Consider the following 20,221-nt stretch of genomic DNA (forward strand, 5'->3'; position numbering starts at 1 on the left):
TTTCAGTAAAGTAAGAGTACTTTTTTATGTTTTAACATGTTGACGTGTACAAAGGTAGATAAAGTCACCAGGTTTGTTGATCCTCCAGAAGTGGTGTGAAGCATTAACAGTCTACAAATTAAACTTTCCTTTTTTGTCTTCAGGGTAATTTGTGTTGCCTTGGATGATGATATGGTCAACTGGTGGTTTCTTTCAGAATAAAAGCTTATTAAAAAAAAGCTAGATGTTACTCATAAAACCAGTTTGAAAGTAATTTCTGCACCCTGCACTTTAGTGGCGGTAGAATGTATCACCTCCTCTGATGTTGCCAAGGTCACATAGTTTGCTAGTGGTTGGTCAGCATGTCAGTACAGTGGCACAGGGTCAGACACAAGGCCACTGTACATGCTGAGATGATGACAGGTCTGAGGCTAGTCCTAGGAATGTGAGGGCAGAGTCCCACAGGCAGTCAACATGGGAGCTGCTGGTTAACTTATTAAGTCTCTATATTAGAAAATGCTGTAATCAGCAGAAGCATCATTTTACTTTACATTTATTCAACAAATGTTTTGACATCTATGAAGAAGACCTGAGATGAAGATGATTAATCATCATGGCGAACCATGAGTATTTTCCTTGGGATGCATCAGTGTGTGAGGCGATGTTTAAACCGCACCCCAAAGCATGCAGTGTCTCTGTCTTTTTGTGTTCACATTCAGCCTCTTTTTTTCTTCTTTTTTTTTTTTTGAATTTATTTGTGCCCATTGTTGATGTTGAATGTTTGTTTGTTGTTCCCCCAGTCTTAGCCCCCTGTCTCCTTGCAGGGCCTTGTTGGAGAGTGCAATGAGAGGCTCGGCAGGGATTAACCTGGGGAATTGAATTAGTGGAGCTGTCGTCCCTGCTCTTAACATTTCAATCTCCCTGGGCTGGCTGGCGGTGCTGGAGCTGGACCTGTGATGGCCAGCAGCTGGGGAAGGAGGGAGGGGTGCAGAAGCAAGACACACGTTTGACAAACAGATTAGTCCGGCACCCTGGTGGAGTGTTGCTGGTGGGGGGAGGTGATGAAGACGGGAGAAGGATGGAGTAGAAAAGGGAGCAGAAAGAAAAGAAACACAACTGTATTTCTTAACTTAAAAATTGTAATAACCAACTATGGCCATAGGAGGGAGCACATTTAGTTTTTTAATCACTTATATAGACTCAGTGACTGATAGTGTTAGCACAAATGAACATTTTTAGCACGTTTATTTCTTTAAAAAACATTTACCTGTATTGTGGAAAATCACTGTTTTTGGCACTTTTTGGTTAAATCAATAGTTTCTATATTTACCTGTGCAATTAGAATGCCCAAGATGCATTTTTATTTTTCATTTACGTATGTTTACCCAAAAATTTATCAAGGGACAGTGTGCATCATTACATTGATGATTCAGAAAATAAGATACGTGCACCACATTTAGAAAAAAACTAATTTCCATCTGTAGTCTGCAAAACAAGTAGACAAAAATAAAATAAAATACAAATAGACGCAAAAACAACAAAATGCTCACAAAATGAATAACACCCTACACAAAACCACACGCACACAATCTAAAAAGCACTAAAATTAGAACAGATATTCTGTACTATGAACATGATAGAAAGCATCCTACGCTATACAGTTCATGGTACATAAGGCACCCAATACAATTAAAGTGATGATACACAATCTACAATTACATTTGTTTTTAAGGTCAAAACATTTTGTAGATTATTTCCTATTCATGAATTATTTTCTGAAGATTTTGGTAAGTATTTGTTGGTACATGTAACCACGCCCTGTGTCATTGGCCCAGCGGTGGTGTTGGTGAGCACTAGAAGGAGGCTAACCAGTGTGAGCTTGGAGTAATCACTACTCAATCTGAAGCCACACTGTTGCATTGTAATCCTGATGCTAAACTTCCCATTAACCCATCTGGGACCCTACAACTGCTCACCCCCCACGAACACACACACACACACATGCACACGCTAAAAGCAACCCTGGCTGTGTGTTAAAAGTGCTGTCTGTCCCGTTAGCGCCTGCTAGGGGGGGTCATGTCCAGCAAATTAAAAAAGCTGCCGTAGGAATGTCGCCAAGTCCCACAGGAGCAACCAGCACCCGTCCCTCTTCCAGCTCTGACCCACTGGTCACCGGTGAATCCCCTGTTTGTATTCCACGCACAATCCCAGCCCTCGGGAGCGGTCCCAGAAGCCTCCTGTGGGACTGCTGATAATTTAAGTCAAACATTATGTCCCTGCTTGTTTGACACCCATTTAAAGCTTTTCAATCACATGTGTTTGCTACAGTCCATTGCCTAGCCTTTGAGTGCTATCCCTTTCACAGACCTAATCAGTTTTGTTTGATCAAGTTCCTCATGTCAAAACAATTGATTTTCTTTAGAAATCCAATAGTTGGACTGATAATTCAGAATAGATTAGATGTCCTTTTTGTTTTTTTTTAACAAGATGTATTCTTTTGACAGCGAAGCCAACAGTGGACTTAGAAACTCAATTCCCCTCCCCCAGTGTGCCTCACCGACTTCCCCGCATGCTCCTCCTGACGCATGGCTGGCCAGTGTCAGTGTACCACTAATTAAGGACTCTTTGAGAGCTATAGAGCACGCTCATTAACGACCTGTAGCATCCTTACTGTCCATGGAGTGAGAGAAGAGGGGAGGGAGGGCCAATTCAGTTTGAGGGTCTGCTGGCCTCGTGTCCAGAATGTCAGGGAAGACCCACTTAGATAATATTTGGCATGCTGATCGTTAAAAACCTACAGTATTGGGTTATTAGTTCATGTTAATTAATGTAGTATTTTTGACAAGTTTCCAGAGAGGCAGTCTTTAGTTAGTTTGAGTGTAATTTTATCGTGCATTTACAATTTTTACACTTAATGTTTAGCAGACATTATTATTGGCTTATTCTGATATATTTACATTTTTTTGTGTTTGTAATTTTCCAGCAATTATTGGTTGTTTTTTTTATGGCCGCTCCAAAGTCGCCCTTCCCAGTTATTCCCCACCCCATACAAAAAAAAAGCTGCTCCAACTGTCAGCCTCCCTGCCACTTGTTTATTCCATTTTCATGGAAATGCAAAACAAAACAAATGACCGTGTTTGTCTTTATGAAAGTAGGCCAAACAACCGCTGACAAACAAGAGGGGGAGTTGTAGGTCAGGGTGCCACAAGCCATGTGTAACCGTGCCTGACGAGAGAGCATGACACGATGTAGTAAGCCACAATAGACACAATAACATGCAAACACCCCTGCCAGAATGATGTAACATTGTCTAGACTACACAATAACACGCATAAATACATGAGTTTCCAGAGCAAGCATACAGGGGGTGGACAAAATAACAGGAACGCCACATTATAAAATACCTGAACAGTTCAGAGACAAATCTACCTTTACTAACTGCTGATGCAACGTCAGTTTTAAATAGGGCTAATAATAAAGATTTCGAAGCAAAGATGTGAATCTTACAGAACTCTAAAGAGGTCAGATAGGATTGATGAAAATGTCGCTCTTTATGGCAGTTCATAAATCACACAGCAGCACAGTCAGCAGGGGTCTGATGGGAACAGCTGATCATTGCTTGTTTGAACTGATCAATTTTGTCAATCTGTGAGCAATGAGTGAGCAAGGACCGTAACAAGTTCTGACCAAGATTAAATGTTGCCAAAATGTCTGAACACATTAATTATATAGTATTCTGTGAAACAGTGGAAGTTTAAGTTGGCATGTATTCCTTAACCTCCATTACAGAGGCCATAAAAGGAACTTAATGTTTGAGCGGCTTTCTAAAAATAGTAAATATTAAAAAAAATCTTTAGGGCTTTTATTTGTACTGACTCACTACAGTTACTTTTTCCTGCATGTTAAAAGCAGCAATATGAATTTCATTCACAGCAGAAGTTGACCTGTTATTATAATATTCAATTTTAGACCTCGTTTAATTATAATAGATGAGATTGTTTTTAAGTGCCCCCCCTTCTCCCTCACATATAAAAATGCAAACACACGTCATATTCTTTGTCTCTTGCCCCCTCGTCTGGCATAAGACCTCAGGTTAGACACATGCACACACATAACAGATGCCCCCTGACGCTCATTCACACAAAGCGGGCACGTGATCGACGGCCCTGAGTCCACAGGCCTGCCAGCCTCATGGCATTGTGTTCCCCTTGGGCAGGCAGCCGGCCCCCGTAAATACCCCTTTGTCTTGAGTGAGATAACAAAGCAGTGGCCAAGCCGCTGGTGTGGCACGCGCACAACCACTCATCATCCCCCTGGTCTGCGACCTAAACAGGTGGATACGAGGGAAGGGCTGGTTGTGGCGGGTGGACGAAGAGGGGGGGAGGGGAGAGAAGAGGCTGCATCTGTCCCCACACTCAACGACACCCTGGGTCAGCCACTGCCCCATATGCTATCAGAAGAGAGGGAGGCACGCATTCAAACCCAGACAAACAGGTGGAGGGGGTAAAAAGGGGGATTAAGAGAGGTAAAATTGATCATAGGAGGATAGAGGGGTTTTGAAACTGTCAAATTAGCTGTATAAGAAGAAAAGGAGATTTGGATATCCCCCGAAGATTTCACTTAGAGGAGATTCTCACCCCTTAAGCCATATTAAATGTTTGGCCTGCATTATGACAAGCACTTTTTGTCTCTGTCTAACAGCCATATTGGCTCTCTTGCCCTAGAGCGTTCTCTCCTCAACAGGCAACTGTTGCTCTGTTTATGTTTTCAAGACAGAAACTCATTTGTTCTGTAAAATATCAAAAGCTTCATATTAAGCTGGGTTTTATGCACTTTCTCCCTGAGTTGTATCTCTGTAATATAATGTATGTGTGTGTGTTCTGGGCCTTTTCTTTGGACATTTGTGGGTATATAAATGGTAAAGCCACATTCACATATGGCAGTAGAGGCATAATGCTGCTCTCCAGACAAAGAAGGCACCCCTCTCTAGAACCCTTATTTCTAAGGTGATTTTACATAGATTTGTAGTTGTGCCTTTAACTTGTATTAGAACAGTTGAAACAGAAGGACAGAGATACTTTTTCAGCTGTGAGCAGCTTTCATGAGAAGTTCACAGTGAAGCATAATAGACCTTTTTTCACAGCAGACGTCTTGATACGTTTTGACTTGTCATAGGTGGAAAAAGCACAAATGAAACAAACTGAACGGCTCAGCTCCAACAAGTGTTCCAGTAAGCCATGTCAGTGAGCCAGCACGTACATACCAGCTCACCCTTTTCATCTTATCAATTACACCTGCGCTTTTCCTGCTACAACATGCCAAAATGTCTGCTGTGAAAAAGGTCTTTTGAGTGTGAGTATGGCAGCAAGGGGTCGCAGGTGTGAGCACAGGAGCTTGCAGCATACACTGTGTAAAATACATCAAGAATTAAGACCTTTGAGCTACAGCTGCAAGACATGAAATGTGCTTACTGAAAGTAGCAATAGACCTTTTTTTCACACCAGACATTGTGACTCATAATAACAGGATGCACAGATGTAGCTAATAACATTAACGAAGGCTCAGCTCCCTGCAGCCATCACTAATGTTATTGATTACACCTGTGTGTTTCCAGCTATTACAAGTCAAAATGCCTGCTTTTGACAAAAAAACATTTTTATTGCATTGTTTTTATCTTGTGAGTCTGTGCTAAATGTGGTCCCGGAGACACCTACTGTAGCAGGAACTAACACACAACCACCTCGGTTGTGAATATTACACCAGGTGTTTACATCATATGTCTGTCTGCGGCCAGAGTTTGTCACTGCAATAATGTAACAAATGTACAAGATACAGTCATGAAACCTTACTTGTGTGAAGTTGAGATCAGAATAAAGGCCAAGTTAAAAATTGGATATGATCCAAGCAAAGGGGCTGGAAAAAGAGAGATAGAAAGCTGGGAAGGGGCTTTGGCACCCCTACTTTACGCCCCTGGCCCAATAATTTTGCAAGATGCATTGGTCTCTAGTAACTCTTTAGCTGTCCCTGGTCCATAATGCATGCTTATTCTAATGGGGGTTTTGAGCACAGTATTTACATCATGTGACAATATAAAGTTCAGAGGTGTCAGTATAATACTGAATTGGCTTGATTTTTGTGTTTAGAGTTGTTTCTGTGCTGCTGGTAGAAGTAAGGGTCGGTCCTTTTGGATGTGTTGTTTCTCAAAGTTGAACTTGTGTGATACAGATGCCTGTTTTCATGTATTCAGGGCACGTTGGATGAAGGCATACTCTTGCGGGCCATGAATTCAAGTGGCTTAGCTTCTGTGCGATGACACCCTGAAACAGTTCATTGATGTATAACACTCAAGGAAATATTGAAATAAGCAAAGAAAAGATTCTGCCTTTGGGCTGATTTGCCTTTCCTCCCTCTCTGCATTCTCAGCTGTCCTCCTGGGGGGGGGGGGGGGGGGGTCTCTTAGCTTCTCTTAGCTTCAATCTGTTGGATACGTCTAATTAAATTTTGGTTCCTCCTATAGGCCCACAGTCTCACAAGAGAATAGTGTTTGCAGGAGATTAAGAGATAGTGTTTGTTAGAAAGGTGTAAATGATCAGTGTGGCCTCATCACGTGCACCTGTGTTAATTGTTATAAATAGTCTCGTGGGCTCAGCGGACTGATGAGGAGAAGACAAGTGGGTCTTTCACAGGTAACTACAGTTTCATATGGCTTATTGGAAACAGGGGGACCACACGTACTTATCTAAACACACTGAAGAAATATTAAACATTCTTGTATTGTGTTGCTCGTAATGGTGAATTACACATAAAGAAAGCTTGGCTTTTATAAATGTGTTCATTGACATTGCTGAATTCATTGGGCCAGGGATTAATGTGAAATGAATAAATATTATTGCACTACTTTTTCTCGTCTGAGATACACTGTAGCTCTTTTTGATATACCGTGTAGCCTGTGGTGAGAATACTGTCAGAATAAAGAGAAATTGACTCCGTTCGCCATGAAGTCATTAAATTTGTAAGCTATTTGTGATCAAAAGGTGTGTTTGAGGCTGTTAACTATGGAAGAGTTTGATCACGGCTTACATGCAATGACAAATGTCAGCTGTTCCTACTATTCCCTAAGTAAGTATTAAGCCAGAAGAGAATATCAAAAGTTTCCTATGCAAATGTTTTGAAATAGCACTACAGAAATCATACACTGTTTTGTTTCTGGCTCACATTTAATCCCCACATTCCTTACTTTGCTTTGACTCATTGAGACCACATGGCCCCGATAGTGTACATTTACATTTTATGGACTAAACCATGCAGAAATATTTTGAACTGGAAGGTTCATTCTTGACCTTGGAAACGGGGGGGAAAAAATCCAAGGGTCCAACTTACTTGTTGTTTCCGGAGGTTTCAACGACATCTTGGGGTGTTTCTTCAATTTAACTTGGGGGAGGAATAGAAGGAAAAATTCATGACAACTTCTTCCATCAATTGAGCAAAGCCTCAATATGTGGTTGAAAATTTAGGACCTTTCATTGAGGATATCTTTGTCAGTGTGCTTATTTTGAGTTGTAAATTGCAAAACAAGTTCATTTCCCTACATATGTATTAAAGGTCTAAGGAGCCCACTGCTGATTATATGGCAGTGGTATTTTCTCATACAGTGGCTTTACATTCTGTATGTATGGCATGTATGACACAAACCAACATAGCAATAATGAGAACTGACCTTTGCTTTGAAGCTTAACTTGACTCCATTTAATACTGAGTGGCCAAATTGTCCTTTTGAACTCTAGGACTTCAGCATTAATAAGACCATCAGCCATCAGTTAAGGGCGAGTACACTTGTAATATTTCAGCACTTTACTCTTTACCACCCCGCTGTGTGGGGGACATCACCATTAGGATGAAGCATAATCCACTATGGAAATATTACCATTTGTCTCATAAGGAGATTTTTTTTATTAATGTTCAGAATATTTAATCCAAGGAGTTTGAAAGACCTGCACGCTCACAGTGCATTACGACTCAATTTCAAAGTTGTTCACGAGAACAATGTGGTCATTAAACATATATTTACTGACTTTATCTGTTATTTTTATTTTTATGTTTGCACATTTTTTTTTATATTGTCCTAAACTGTCAAAATAAAACATAAACTCACATGCAACAATGTCATTTTTTAATGGAGTGCCGCTTTAGTTCTAACTAGGCGAGCTTTAACTAACTAGGTATTAACTCAACCCATAAGCATAGTAATAATGTGTTTTTTTTAACATATGCTGAGATCTGATAATCTTCTTATGGGTTTTTTGAGGTTTTTTTTCCTGTGCTCCTGAATAGCTTAACAAAATATGCCTCAGTAATGGATGGTTGTGTCCTCATCCATCTCCCTCCTCCCACATACTATAACTTGAAATAGGCCATCAAGTGGCTAATGAACTGATAAGCCCTCTGTGTCCTTTGGGGCTTATGAACATCATAAGCCAAATGTTTGGGCATATTTGGTGAGACCGTTTTTTAAAAGAGCACTTATGTGGGCAAAGGATCCTGCTGAAAAAAAATCCCTACAGTTGAGAGAGTGGGAATGCGTGTTAATAAATCACTGCAGGTTATATTTTGGGTGTTTTTTGTTTTTATTGATCTTGTGGTTTCTGTGATGCCTACTGGTGTAGAAGCATGTGTGGCCCTTTTTGCTTCATCAGACGTCCAGCTAGTCAAGCTGCTAGTATCATTATCAGTGTTGGATCTCTGTAAATCCATGGATTTGTGTGAGCAGTCTGAGAAATTAAAATAACATGCTTTTTACTGCGCTTACTTCAAATCTCTTTAGACTTCATTTTTTAAAACATCTAAATCTGTTATTATGTAGGCAATAGAAAACCATTTTAATTTAATCTTTGACAAGATTATCAAATTCATTGATGATGTCACAAACTTAAATAATTTCATAAAATGGCGACTAAGCCTGGATAAGCACTTTCAAGGGGATACTGCTGGATTATCTTTAAAAAAAAAGATTTATTTTTGTTTTTATTTATTAGTTGTTGGCACATTTTTTCCACATCATTACCTTATTGCTTTAATTTATAATTTAATTACAATGTCTAGCAATAAATACCCATGCATATACTGTATATAATATATCATGAACCTCACCATGCAGGCTACCAAACAAGTTGTAAGATCTGAATCTAAATTTGAATCTAAATGACTGTGATTTTCTTTTTTTTAATTTAGAGCCATGAATTAAATGTTCACAACAGACTGTCCCACATTTCTAGTTTTGATAATTACTCTCTGTATGTATACTGCTTTTTTCTATTTTTTTGGTTTCCTTTTTATCTCCAATACTTACGCTTTATATTTATTGAAAGTCCCAGCGACAGCAGCAAAAGTAGATGGTACTTTGACTCGGATTACTTGAATTTGGAGGAAAACACCTGCAGACTTTTTAGGAAAAGAACCTTGAGGTTATCCCATAATCACCCGATATAACTATGACATTTCCCTTTGATATTTTGTAAATAAGATCCCCTGTTCAACCTACTCTCATATCATTTTCATAACTGATGATCAGACTCACACACTCGGTGAGCAATCCCCCTCCGGCCTCCCTGCAGGCGTTGCGGCCTTGAACCACCAACTTTTGAACAGGCCGATGATTCGCGGAGGATGACTCGTGTCTGTGACCGACCGGACAGCATCCAGACCGGGGGACGAGGGGCGCTGTGCAGCCCGCTGTTAGACACAAACCAAGAGGGATTAATGCAGCGTCTGTTGGTCCCATATGCTCCTCAGCGCTGCTTTGCTCTTGATTAAAAACTCATTGTATGTATGAAGCATTGTGGAGGCCGGATGCCTAATCCTCCTCATGACTTGTGCACTTTTGAAGACACGAGGCTCCGAGGTTACAATAACAGGCGGGGTGAAGCCATTGTGTCTCGGTTGATATTGGATGTATCAGTGAGCATTGATTAGGGCCACGTGAGAGCATCGTTTAGCGTGGTAATTTCAAGTGACACCGACGGTGACTTTTTTTTGTTTTTGTTTTGTCATCTCTTTAAATCACAATATTTGCTCCCTTAAATAAAGGCTTTAATTGGCAGTTTATAGTGACTTCAACTTCACGCATATGGTAAATGTATGACCATCTTATTATCTCAAACACTGAGAGGGATATGTTTGTAGGAGGTACAGTTTTTTCTTATTTGGATGGAGTCTAAAAACCTTTCTCCTTTCAGTCACTTGATGCTCGGTCGTTAGAAATGAGTTGTTTTTTTTTGTTTTTTTTAAAGTGACCTCGCAGCATCAAACACTTTTTTCTGTCTCTCTTTTGCTTGAACAGTCTGGATGGAGGAGTTGTTGAGAGGAGACGCGTCTCATGAATATTCAGGGTTTTTTTTGGGGGGGGGGGGGGGCTATTGTTTCCAAGTTCAATTGTTGCATTGTTATCTCCATAAAGATGCATATGCGTGTTGCTCAACTCGGCCTCCTGTTGTGTTGATATTATAATTGATTATTGAATATTATAACGAATAAAAAATTACCTGCAAATTAAAATAGCACATGCGCTCAGCAGCACCCGGATATAAACAGCAATTTCGGGTTCACCCTTGAATAAGTTATAGATACGAGCTTTGTATAAGTCTTCCAAAAAAAGACACACACACACACACACACACACACACACACCTCTATTTTTCTGTCCACGCAGGAGTGGAATCAAAGTCGCTCTTCTCTTTAACGCTTCGATTATTTCAAGCAACGCTTTTAATTAGTGCGCTCCTTTAGCGGAGACTCTAGTGAAAGAGAGATTATTGGCAATGTCAAGGATGCTAATTGAATGTTGGACTTCTAACAAGCCCACTGCAGAGCCATGTCGACTCATTACAGATCCCATAGTCGCTCTGACTTTATTGTCTCCTGTCTTCAAGCTGACAGTAGTGTTAGACTTGAGAGTTGGAGCTAAAAAAACAACAACATAAAAGTGTCTAAATACAAACAAACCCGCCTTTTAAAGAAAGCAGCCTTCACCTTCTGACGCCTCAGATTTAGTTGAAGAAGCTGTACCCTCTCCTGAGCACTTCAGTAGAGTTACAACTTAATTACCGTCCCGAGACATGTGTAAATAAACCCATTCACTTTGTGCAGCATATGGTGAAAAAGTTATAATCCTGTATAAAGCATTTCAAAGTCACCGACATACTTTATAGCCCATTTGATATTTTACAGGAACATTATTGTGAGTTTCTCTTGAGTTGAAGTTCAAAAATACAGCACATAATGTTGCTTTGAGCAGTAACTTTGTAGGTTTTAGGGCCGAGTTTCTGCAGGTGGATGATTTTTTTTTTTAAATCCAGCTTCATATTTACAGAAATGATAACCTACACTGCCAAATACCCCAAATAATCAGAAACAATAATATCTCCATAGATTTCCAGTTAATTTTTTGTTACTTTAATAATCTATTGGAGGATTTTTTTTTTACTGCAGTTTTTCTCTTTCTGATACAATATAGATCCACAGAAGATGTAATTGAAACAAATCGGTGCAGTTTCTTGATGACATAATAAAACATTAACGAGTGTTTACATTTCCATTGTTAGAAGGAAATATTAGGCCTCATATTAGAGCGCACATTTGGGGATCAGCCATGTAAACCCATGCGGCGCGCTTTGAATGGGTCCACTGCCCCCAGCGCCCCAGAGAAAACACCCGCCGGTAAAATATTGGGATTAGCATCTCTTGGAGGCCGGGATTAAACACTGCTTTCTCAAATCGCACACTCTCTTTGTTGAGAATATCTGAAGTGAACTACCGGAAACTAAGAAAGGATAAAAAAAACGTTAATTCCGCCACCGCAACCTATGACCCCATATTCATATTTTAGTGCAGCTTTAGAATAAATCGACTATGTTTTTGTCAACGAACCTTTAACTAAATTGTATGGATGTATCCCCCTTTCTTACTATGGTGCTATACAAAACAACTGATTATAGATGCGTTTTCACCCCACGTCGTTTTAACATTGATAATATTTGGAGTAACTAATGATGCATGAGCACTTTAATTATTGGTCTAATTAACACATGCAAAACGGCCGTCCTCCACTTTTTGACAACAGGCTTTCTCATTAAATCAGTGCATTTCCCCCATTTTATTTACCCTCTAATTTGCCCCACAAAGCCAAAGTGCAGTGTGAAATAATTGAATCATTAAAAATGAAAAATTAATTAACTGTTTACTGGTTTGCCATGGTATCATTTTTGTTTATCCAACTCAACCTAACCTCCATACTTTGATGCACAAAACTGTGCAGAATGCATGTTATCAGTGATTTCGTAGTAACTCCACTTAGGCTGCAATAAGGCGACAGTATTTGGAAGTTATGTCTTTTTAAAATAAAAAAATAATATTTTTTCTCACTATTTCTGCGGGGGGGGGGAAATACAAAGCGTGCCTTTTATGATTTCTTCCATTATCAACTTATAAATGTAGAGTTTAAAAATAGTCCTTAAACTTAAATAAACCATAAAAAAACAAACTAGTTTTTACGTGCGGCCAATTTGTGCTATTCTTCATTTTCTCTCCCCACCACACACACACACACACACACACACACACACACACACACACACACACACACAGATCGTTTCTCGATGAAAGAGTAAGCTCACAGGACCTTTATTCATGTCTTTTCAGCGGTGAGGTCACACCATCTTTGGAGCCAGTAAAGGATCCACAATCACCGTGTGTTGAGATCAATGGAGGAGGGGGAGCAAGTGTGGAGCTCTCAGCAGCCGAGAGTCATTTCCAGTTTATGGCTAACTCTTGATAATTACTACCATTTCCTTGAAAAGTCTCGTCTCTCTTTGTGACGCCTCTCATTTAACCATTAGCATCTTTTTTTTCGTTGTTCAAAAAAAGTTAGAAATCTATTAAAATCACAGCAGAGAGTCTGATGCGAGGGGGGCTCACAAATTGCATACAATACAACAGATCACAGTTTCGAAGGCTAGCACAGATAAAAAAAACACATATGTACCATTTATATAAGACACACACTGATTGTCTCTTAGAAACTACATATTGATTCCTTATAAACACTTTTTTTTTCTTAAATAAAGTAGTGCATCCATGTCCACACACCATCCTCATGTCTCTCTGCCAGCAGGTCAGCAAAGTAAGAAGCTTAAAGGAGGTCTGTCCAGCCCGAGCACTTCACCAGGAGAATGAACTGGAGTTTTAGTTTGGATAAACATTAGTTCCGTGGCTGTGGTGTACTTTTCTTTCGGAGTCCACTCTGTGCTGCCCTCAACAGGTGTTTTTTTTACGCATAGAGGCACACACTGACTGACATGGACGAGGGGCTACAACCTGTGAATGAATGGGGGAAAAAAATCTCTTCGCCAATGCTATAATAAATTAAACCTCTCCTCTAGGAGGACCAAAGACCATCATGCCAAAAAAAACCCCGAGGCCCCTGAGAGCCCTGCCTCACCGAGCCCGGCTGACGTTTGAACGAGTCCGATGTGTTTTTATTGAGGGATGGCAGCGCTGTGTCTGATGTGATCGTCACTGTTTGTGCACTTTTTTGACAGCGGATCGCTCTGTTCACAGGACCTGGAATTTCCACGAGGAAGTTTGATCCTTATAATCCAAGCAATCGGCATTGAAGTTCAGCTTCCACGACGCCGCTTGGTCCTTATAATCCAAGCAGTCTGCTGTGGAGTTGAAGCCCAGGCCGGACGTCCCGTAGCCCTGGGTGGAGAGGGACGCCGGGGACTGGTTCAGATGACTTGTGACCGCGTTTGTGCTCATCGGACTGAGAGTTGAGCCAGGGCCTGACAACTGGTGGTGCATGGGAGTGAGGTAAGAGCCGCAGTCCATGCCGCCGAAGTAGGACGTTGAGCCGGCGTAACTCTGGCTGTAGCCCGAAGCCTGGGTGTAAGTCATGGGATATGACCTCTGCATGCAGGAGGAGGAGGTAGACAGGGGGTCTGAGAGCGGAGAGATGGACGCCGGGCTCCAGATGGACACTGGGGCGGTGGTGGTGGAGATGGCGGGGACAGTGGTGGTGCTGGTGGGGGGAGTGAACTGGCCACTGGCCCCGCTTTCTGAACTCACTTCCCTGGTTGGGGAACTTTTCTTTTTTGCAGGTCGCACCTTGTTCTGGCCCCCGTTCTGCTGTTGCTGCTGCTGCTGGCGACACTTTGCTCGCCGGTTTTTAAACCAGACCTGGAAGAGTCACATAATGGAACATGTTATTACTGAAATCCCTTTAAAATATAACCCAAACTCTACGGATATAGGCTATAGAACAGAAAGACTAAAAAAAAAATAATATCCCGTTTTTTTAATCAATACCTATGGAAAAGACTGATTAATTCATTCATTTTCAGTCCAAAACTAGAGGTTTCTAGATTGTGTTTTTTTTTCACACACCACATTTATGGTTCCTGTGGACTGATCGGCCTCACTTCAGTGCTCAAATTCGTGAAACCGGAATCTACCGTTAAGTTGAATTATCTCACCCCACTGGCAAAAGTTTTCCACTTGATTTATGGAAGACGAAATACTAAGCTTCGTCAGTCACGGTTAAGCGTGAGGAAAGTGTTTATTGCTGTGCAGATAGAAAATATATATTTAAAAAAACGTTTATAGGCCGCACCTACCAATTTAAGGAAATATAAATAAGAAAAAATAACTAAACTTTTTACATGGTTAGTGTGTGCTCTGTTGTCTCGCAAGTAGCAGCTAATTTATTTTACCTAAATGATTTATCCATATCGATCAATTTCCAAATATGAAGCTGTTCTGGTTCTCTCACCTGTACTCGGGACTCGGGTAGATTGATTTTCAGTGCCACCTCTTCGCGCATGAATATGTCCGGGTACCGAGTTTTGGCGAACAACGCCTCCAAAACGTCGAGCTGTGCGCGCGTAAAAGTAGTCCTCTCTCGCCTCTGCTTCCGTGGCGTTGCTACAAGCAAAAGACAAATGTAAATGAAATGAAACATGTTTCTCGTGTCTCCATTTGAAAACCATAAAAGCAAGTAAAAAAGATCAAAACTAATCAAAGGTAAATCTACAACAGAATCACATAATTCTTTTTTTGTTTGCGTAATTACGCACGAGTCCTGTGATACATGGAAATTATAGCACTCGACGCACTTTAGTCTTATATACCATGAATTTGTGCAGTTTGAGCAAAAATCAAAGCAATTTGACAGTGATTGATTCGAAAGGCATATCTAAAAATAAAATCACACGAAGACGTTTTTGTTCCCTTCAAGTTGAGTGCGTTTGCGCAATAAGTTTGGTAAAATAACTTGTAATCAAATGTCTTGGATTGATCATGACCAATTAATTTTACTCCTGTATTATCTCCCACAATTTAGAAGTCATTGTTAGATTTAGAAGTTTTGAAATAGGTTCTGATTTAACTCTGCGACATTTCCAGTTGGTTAAGTTGTGTAGCACAACGCCAATACTGTTCTTCCATGAAACATTGAAAAGTTGAAACCCACCTGGATAGCCCACTGATGGATGCAAAAGGTCCATTCCGGAAGTAGTTAAGCTGAGGCCATTGACTGTGTAAGGTGGTTGCTTTAGATACGACATCATGCTAATGTTTGTCTGAGGGCTGAAGTTGGAGAAAATTTTGAAAAATGGATGAGCTCCTGATATGTACTTGGTGTCCTCTGTTCACCGTGTGGTCCGTGTTACACCCGGCACCTGTTCAAAAAAACGACAAGAGAAGAAGACACCGATGGAGTTGATGAGATGTTTGGTCTGTTTACATGGCGCTGTAGCGAAATAAGCCCTCTCTTTAAAACGCCCGGTGCTCCTTTAAAAAGCACCAACTCCAGCTGTCCTCATCTCTACACCCCAACCCCCACCACAACAACAAAAAAGGCAACACACCGGCTCTATAATTGCAACAAGTCACTTGAAAGTTCAATTAAAGACTGGCTCCTGTATGTGTAAGTGCAATACAACTGGCTATATATTAAAAACATACTAAAATATATATTTTTGAATGCTTCATGTTTCGATTTGTTTCGGTTGAATTAATACCTGAATTAATATTATGGAAATGTATCCCATAAAAGACACACACAGTCAACAAAGATAATAATCATAAATGTAAGATGACCAACTATTTAAATAGGCTTTTTTTTAACTGTCCCTAAGGAATCCTAAAAAATGGCGTCTAGTCTTTTTTTTATTTGTACACTTTGAATTTTCAGGCAATTAAAGAGATGATTTTATACAGACTTGCTTTAATGTAGTGATTAGAAGATCGTGCTTCTATATTAAACACCGAACAGGTTTTTAGACAGAAATAAATGTGCTCTGTGATGTTGATTGGTAAATGTGATTGCCGTCACTTCAACTCCAGTGACCCTCGCCCGTTATCCCCACTGCGCGTCTTGATTAGTTGCATTTTTTTTTTCAATATCCAACGGTTTTAACCCCCTCGTCCCAATCTGTCACACTTAAAAACACACCCGTCTACCAGTTGCACACACCCGCTCAATAATAATCACCCTGTCCAAGAATTAATTATGATAAATGTTGTTTCTGTTGATGAATTAACGAGATAATCCGAGTGGCATCTCAGTGGAGCTGCTGTTTGGTATGAACACAGCCAAAAGTGCTCCAGGCAAATCCGCAGCGGTGGTGAATTGTAGTGTATATATATATATATTTTTAGTATGACATGATAACCATCAGTACTTTACGTGGAAAAAAATAACTACAGGGGAGACAGTGAATTCTTAGAAATGTTTATTTGATCGAGCTAAACTTCTAATTTAGACGCATAAAAACGGTCTGTCACCAGACCCTCGAAAACACGGGTGACTATATGAAATGTGACGTGCTGGCTCATGGGTTCGTCTCTGGAGGCAGAGCAGAGCCAGCAGAGAGAAAAGGCCCCGAAACGTTTTTTTTTTGTTCGATAGCAGGCCTTAATGTTTCAGCTTTCAGCCTCACTCCCTCCACAATTACCACTTTTTGTTGCATTATTCCGTCTGTAAAATCATGTCGAGGACAAGTGTGCAGTATGAAATGAATTAAGGTTCCGTTGTAAGTTGAAACTTCACTCACTGAATGTGGACTCGGTGTTCTTGGTAAAGCAGACATTTCCTTGGAGTGGGACGTTTGTAAAATAGGTTCTCCATTAATCACACCATTTTTATAAAAAGGTAATTATAATACCAGAAAAGCTTTAATCTAGCCTTGAATATCTGTCTTTGTTTAGCAGAGACTATCATGATGAATCTTCACCAGTGTGGTAATATAATTGTCGTGTGATCTACGTGCATTTATGTCGATTTATGTTCCATCTAAAATCATTTTGTGACCAGACACGTAATGCTCTGCTAAGAAAAACAAAAAAGCACTGAGTTTAAGATGGTTTAGCCTTAATTTGCAGCCCTTCTCATTGGGATTTCTTTGAGCTGCTTCGTGGGTTTTTTATTTTAGCACCACCGCTGAAACGTTGCATTCTCTCTTTAAAAAAAAAAAAATCTTTTAAATGTGGTTTTATAACAGGTGTGATTTCTTGTTGCCTTCTTATTATTATATTTTAGCCAACTTCTTTGACTCTATCGCGACTCCCTTTTCTATATAGCCTTATATTAATCAAATATGAATAAGTATTTTATAACAACAATAATAATAATAATAATAAAGTTAATTATTATTCTAATAATAGAAATAAAAGTAAAACTTACCCTTTTATCGACGACTGTAAAGTTCTTTGTGTACTTGGTTTCCTCCAGGAGAAATAATACAGTTCTGTGCAGATCAAAGGCGTCCTGGCGCATAAAAAAACACAAAACCAAGCAAAAGCAGCAGCACAAGCAGCACTTTTCTTCAGAACAACAGCGCGGGTAAAAGTTAAACGTGGAGCGCCTGGGTCAGGTTCGGAAGCGGTGCGACAGCGGCGGAGTGATGGAGGAGGCTGCATGTACGCCGTTAGGATTTGTTGGTGTGTTGAGAGTGAAGTGCTTTGAGTTGGATTTTGTACAAACTGCCAGCCAATGGGAGCCGCAGGACTGAGCCGAGGTCTGTCTCTGTCTCCGTCTCTCACACCGGTGGGGAGGATGAGGATTTTTTTTTCTCTTTTTTTTTTTCTTTCTGGGAAACAAATGTCTCCAGCTACTTTTTTTTTGACGCACAGTCCTCAGCCAATGGCAGCGAAAGGGCGACTGACAACATCCCCATCCCACCGCAGAGAGGGTGCATTGATAATAAATAAACGGTATACCGGTGGATGAACAGAAGTGGAGTTTAAACCGAGGAAAAGTCAGTTTAGTCACCTTTTTTATTCCACTTGTTATGCGACATCGTTGCGGTCCAGTGGACGCACTGACCGGAGGAAAGTTACTTGAAGGGTGTGCGGGTGATTTATGCGCAAATAAAGAGTTTTCAGAAAACATCACGTATGCACATTATATTAGTGGTGTAGTTTCACATTTCTATTTAAAAATATATATATTTCCCAGTGCATCACCTATACCATCATTGAGTGCGTATTAAAGTCATCCAATAATGATATTTCTATTTTTAAAAAAAATATTTATAAACATTTAAAAAAGTTCCAGACAATCGAGGGCTATTACAGCATCTTAACCATGAACGTGCGGACTTTATGAGGCACCCGAACAGAACACATGTAAGCTTCTCTAGTGTTTATAGTCATGTATGTTTTATAGCAGAGTGTAAAGATAAATATGTAACAAAAGGAAAAATGGGAGGAAAAAAATCGCCTGGAGTGAAGCAGGGCTCTGCATGTGAAGGCTGCACCGTCCTCTCACATTCCAGCGCGTCGCAAAAAAAAAAAAAAAGAGGATTTACAGCGACTTATTTTCTTAAAACTGTCGTCCCATCCACAGAGCCAGCCACTCCGCTCCCATCAGCCTGATCCGGGCCCTGCACCAAAATTCACCCAGAATATTTACAGGAGAGTTCCCATCGAGAGACACCGAGCGGCCGAGGACTCACTTACAGGCAACCGGAGCTGCAGTGCGCGTACACCCAGAGATGAGGAGAAATAAAGGGGGCGAGAAAAGGCAGATATTGACCGCCTCTGCTGATGGAGACTTTCACTTCTTTCACTAGACACGCGCTCTGCAAGAAGATGTGAAATAAGAAAATATGAATGATAAAATGAAGGTAGGCCTGTTTTATTTTTAATTTGATTCATATGAAAGTGCATTTGGGGAGTTTTGTGTTGTAGCATGGTAATAATACAATAATTAAAATCATAATAATATATATATTTTAAGTGATGTTATAATAGCCATTTAGTTCAGTATTCATCTTATTTTATATTTACTGGAGGACCTACACGCTGCAGGGACACATAAGCCTTCTCCGTGTCACTTGAATTTTGAACCTGCGTGCCCATCTCAAAATAATATGCCGAAGGTTTTTGTCACGGCTTGGTAAATGTATCATCTTAAGAGGCTTTGCGGAACACCTACACACACACGCACACACACACGCACACACACACACACACACACACACACACACACACACACACACACACACACACACACACACACACACACACACACACTGCGCGCTTGCACGGACACACCCGCTCACTTCAAACAGATTTGAATATTGATTTAGATTTATAAACACAGGCAGACCGTGGGTTTTTATGAATCGTCATTTTGCCTCTCTCTGTGGCTCGTGTGGAAGGCCAGAGTCAAAGGTGCAGTGACAGTCTGCTGGGAGAACTGGTTTTCACTCAGAGCTGCTGGAAGCGCACACGAACTGGTACAGCATTGATCCACTTGACCAACTCAGTGACATCTCTTTTGACAGATTTCGATCAGAGGAAGCGGCTGAATTGATCTTAACCGTGGATTTCTTTTCACAACTTAAACTGCAGAGGAAAAGTTTTGCTGTGAAGAACAACAACACATTCAGGTATCTCTGTTTTTTTTTTTGTGTGTGTGTGTGGTTTTATTTTTATGTTTTTGCTGCCTGATAATACACATTTATTTTGTCATCTAAGGATGGAAAAGGTGCAGTTAAACCACATAAACTCACCTGTTTATGGTGGTTTTAAAGTTAATGTCATTTGTCATAGAGGGCAGCTCCAAACGGGTGGAGGGATCAAGTCTTGGGGTAGTGGTCGGTTTTTAATTTCTTTATGACCATCACAAAGGTCACGGTTTAGTCTTCCTACATGTTTTACTGCAACAGACTCCAGCCCAGAACCA

The 20,221-nt window shown here is 40.4% G+C and overlaps 1 protein-coding gene across 2 annotated transcripts; it reads right to left on the reverse strand.

Annotated features, from left to right (window-relative positions):
* Window positions 1–13,584: 13,584 nt before the first annotated feature.
* otx2b (orthodenticle homeobox 2b) lies at window positions 13,585–15,596 on the reverse strand (the record flags this gene model as incomplete). Of its 2 annotated transcripts, none has more annotated exons than XM_083924780.1 (3): window positions 13,585–14,208; window positions 14,801–14,952; window positions 15,500–15,596. In XM_083924780.1, the coding sequence occupies 3 exons, from the start codon at window positions 15,594–15,596 to the stop codon at window positions 13,585–13,587; spliced, it is 873 nt and encodes a 290-aa protein (XP_083780906.1). The 2 variants fall into 2 exon arrangements, with proteins under 2 accessions (XP_083780906.1, XP_083780905.1); XM_083924779.1 differs by having other exon boundaries at window positions 15,464–15,596.
* Window positions 15,597–20,221: the final 4,625 nt, after the last annotated feature.

This window comes from Echiichthys vipera (assembly GCF_963691815.1).
Source record: "Echiichthys vipera genome assembly, chromosome: 12".
In the NCBI taxonomy this organism is placed as follows: Eukaryota; Metazoa; Chordata; class Actinopteri; order Perciformes; family Trachinidae; genus Echiichthys; species Echiichthys vipera.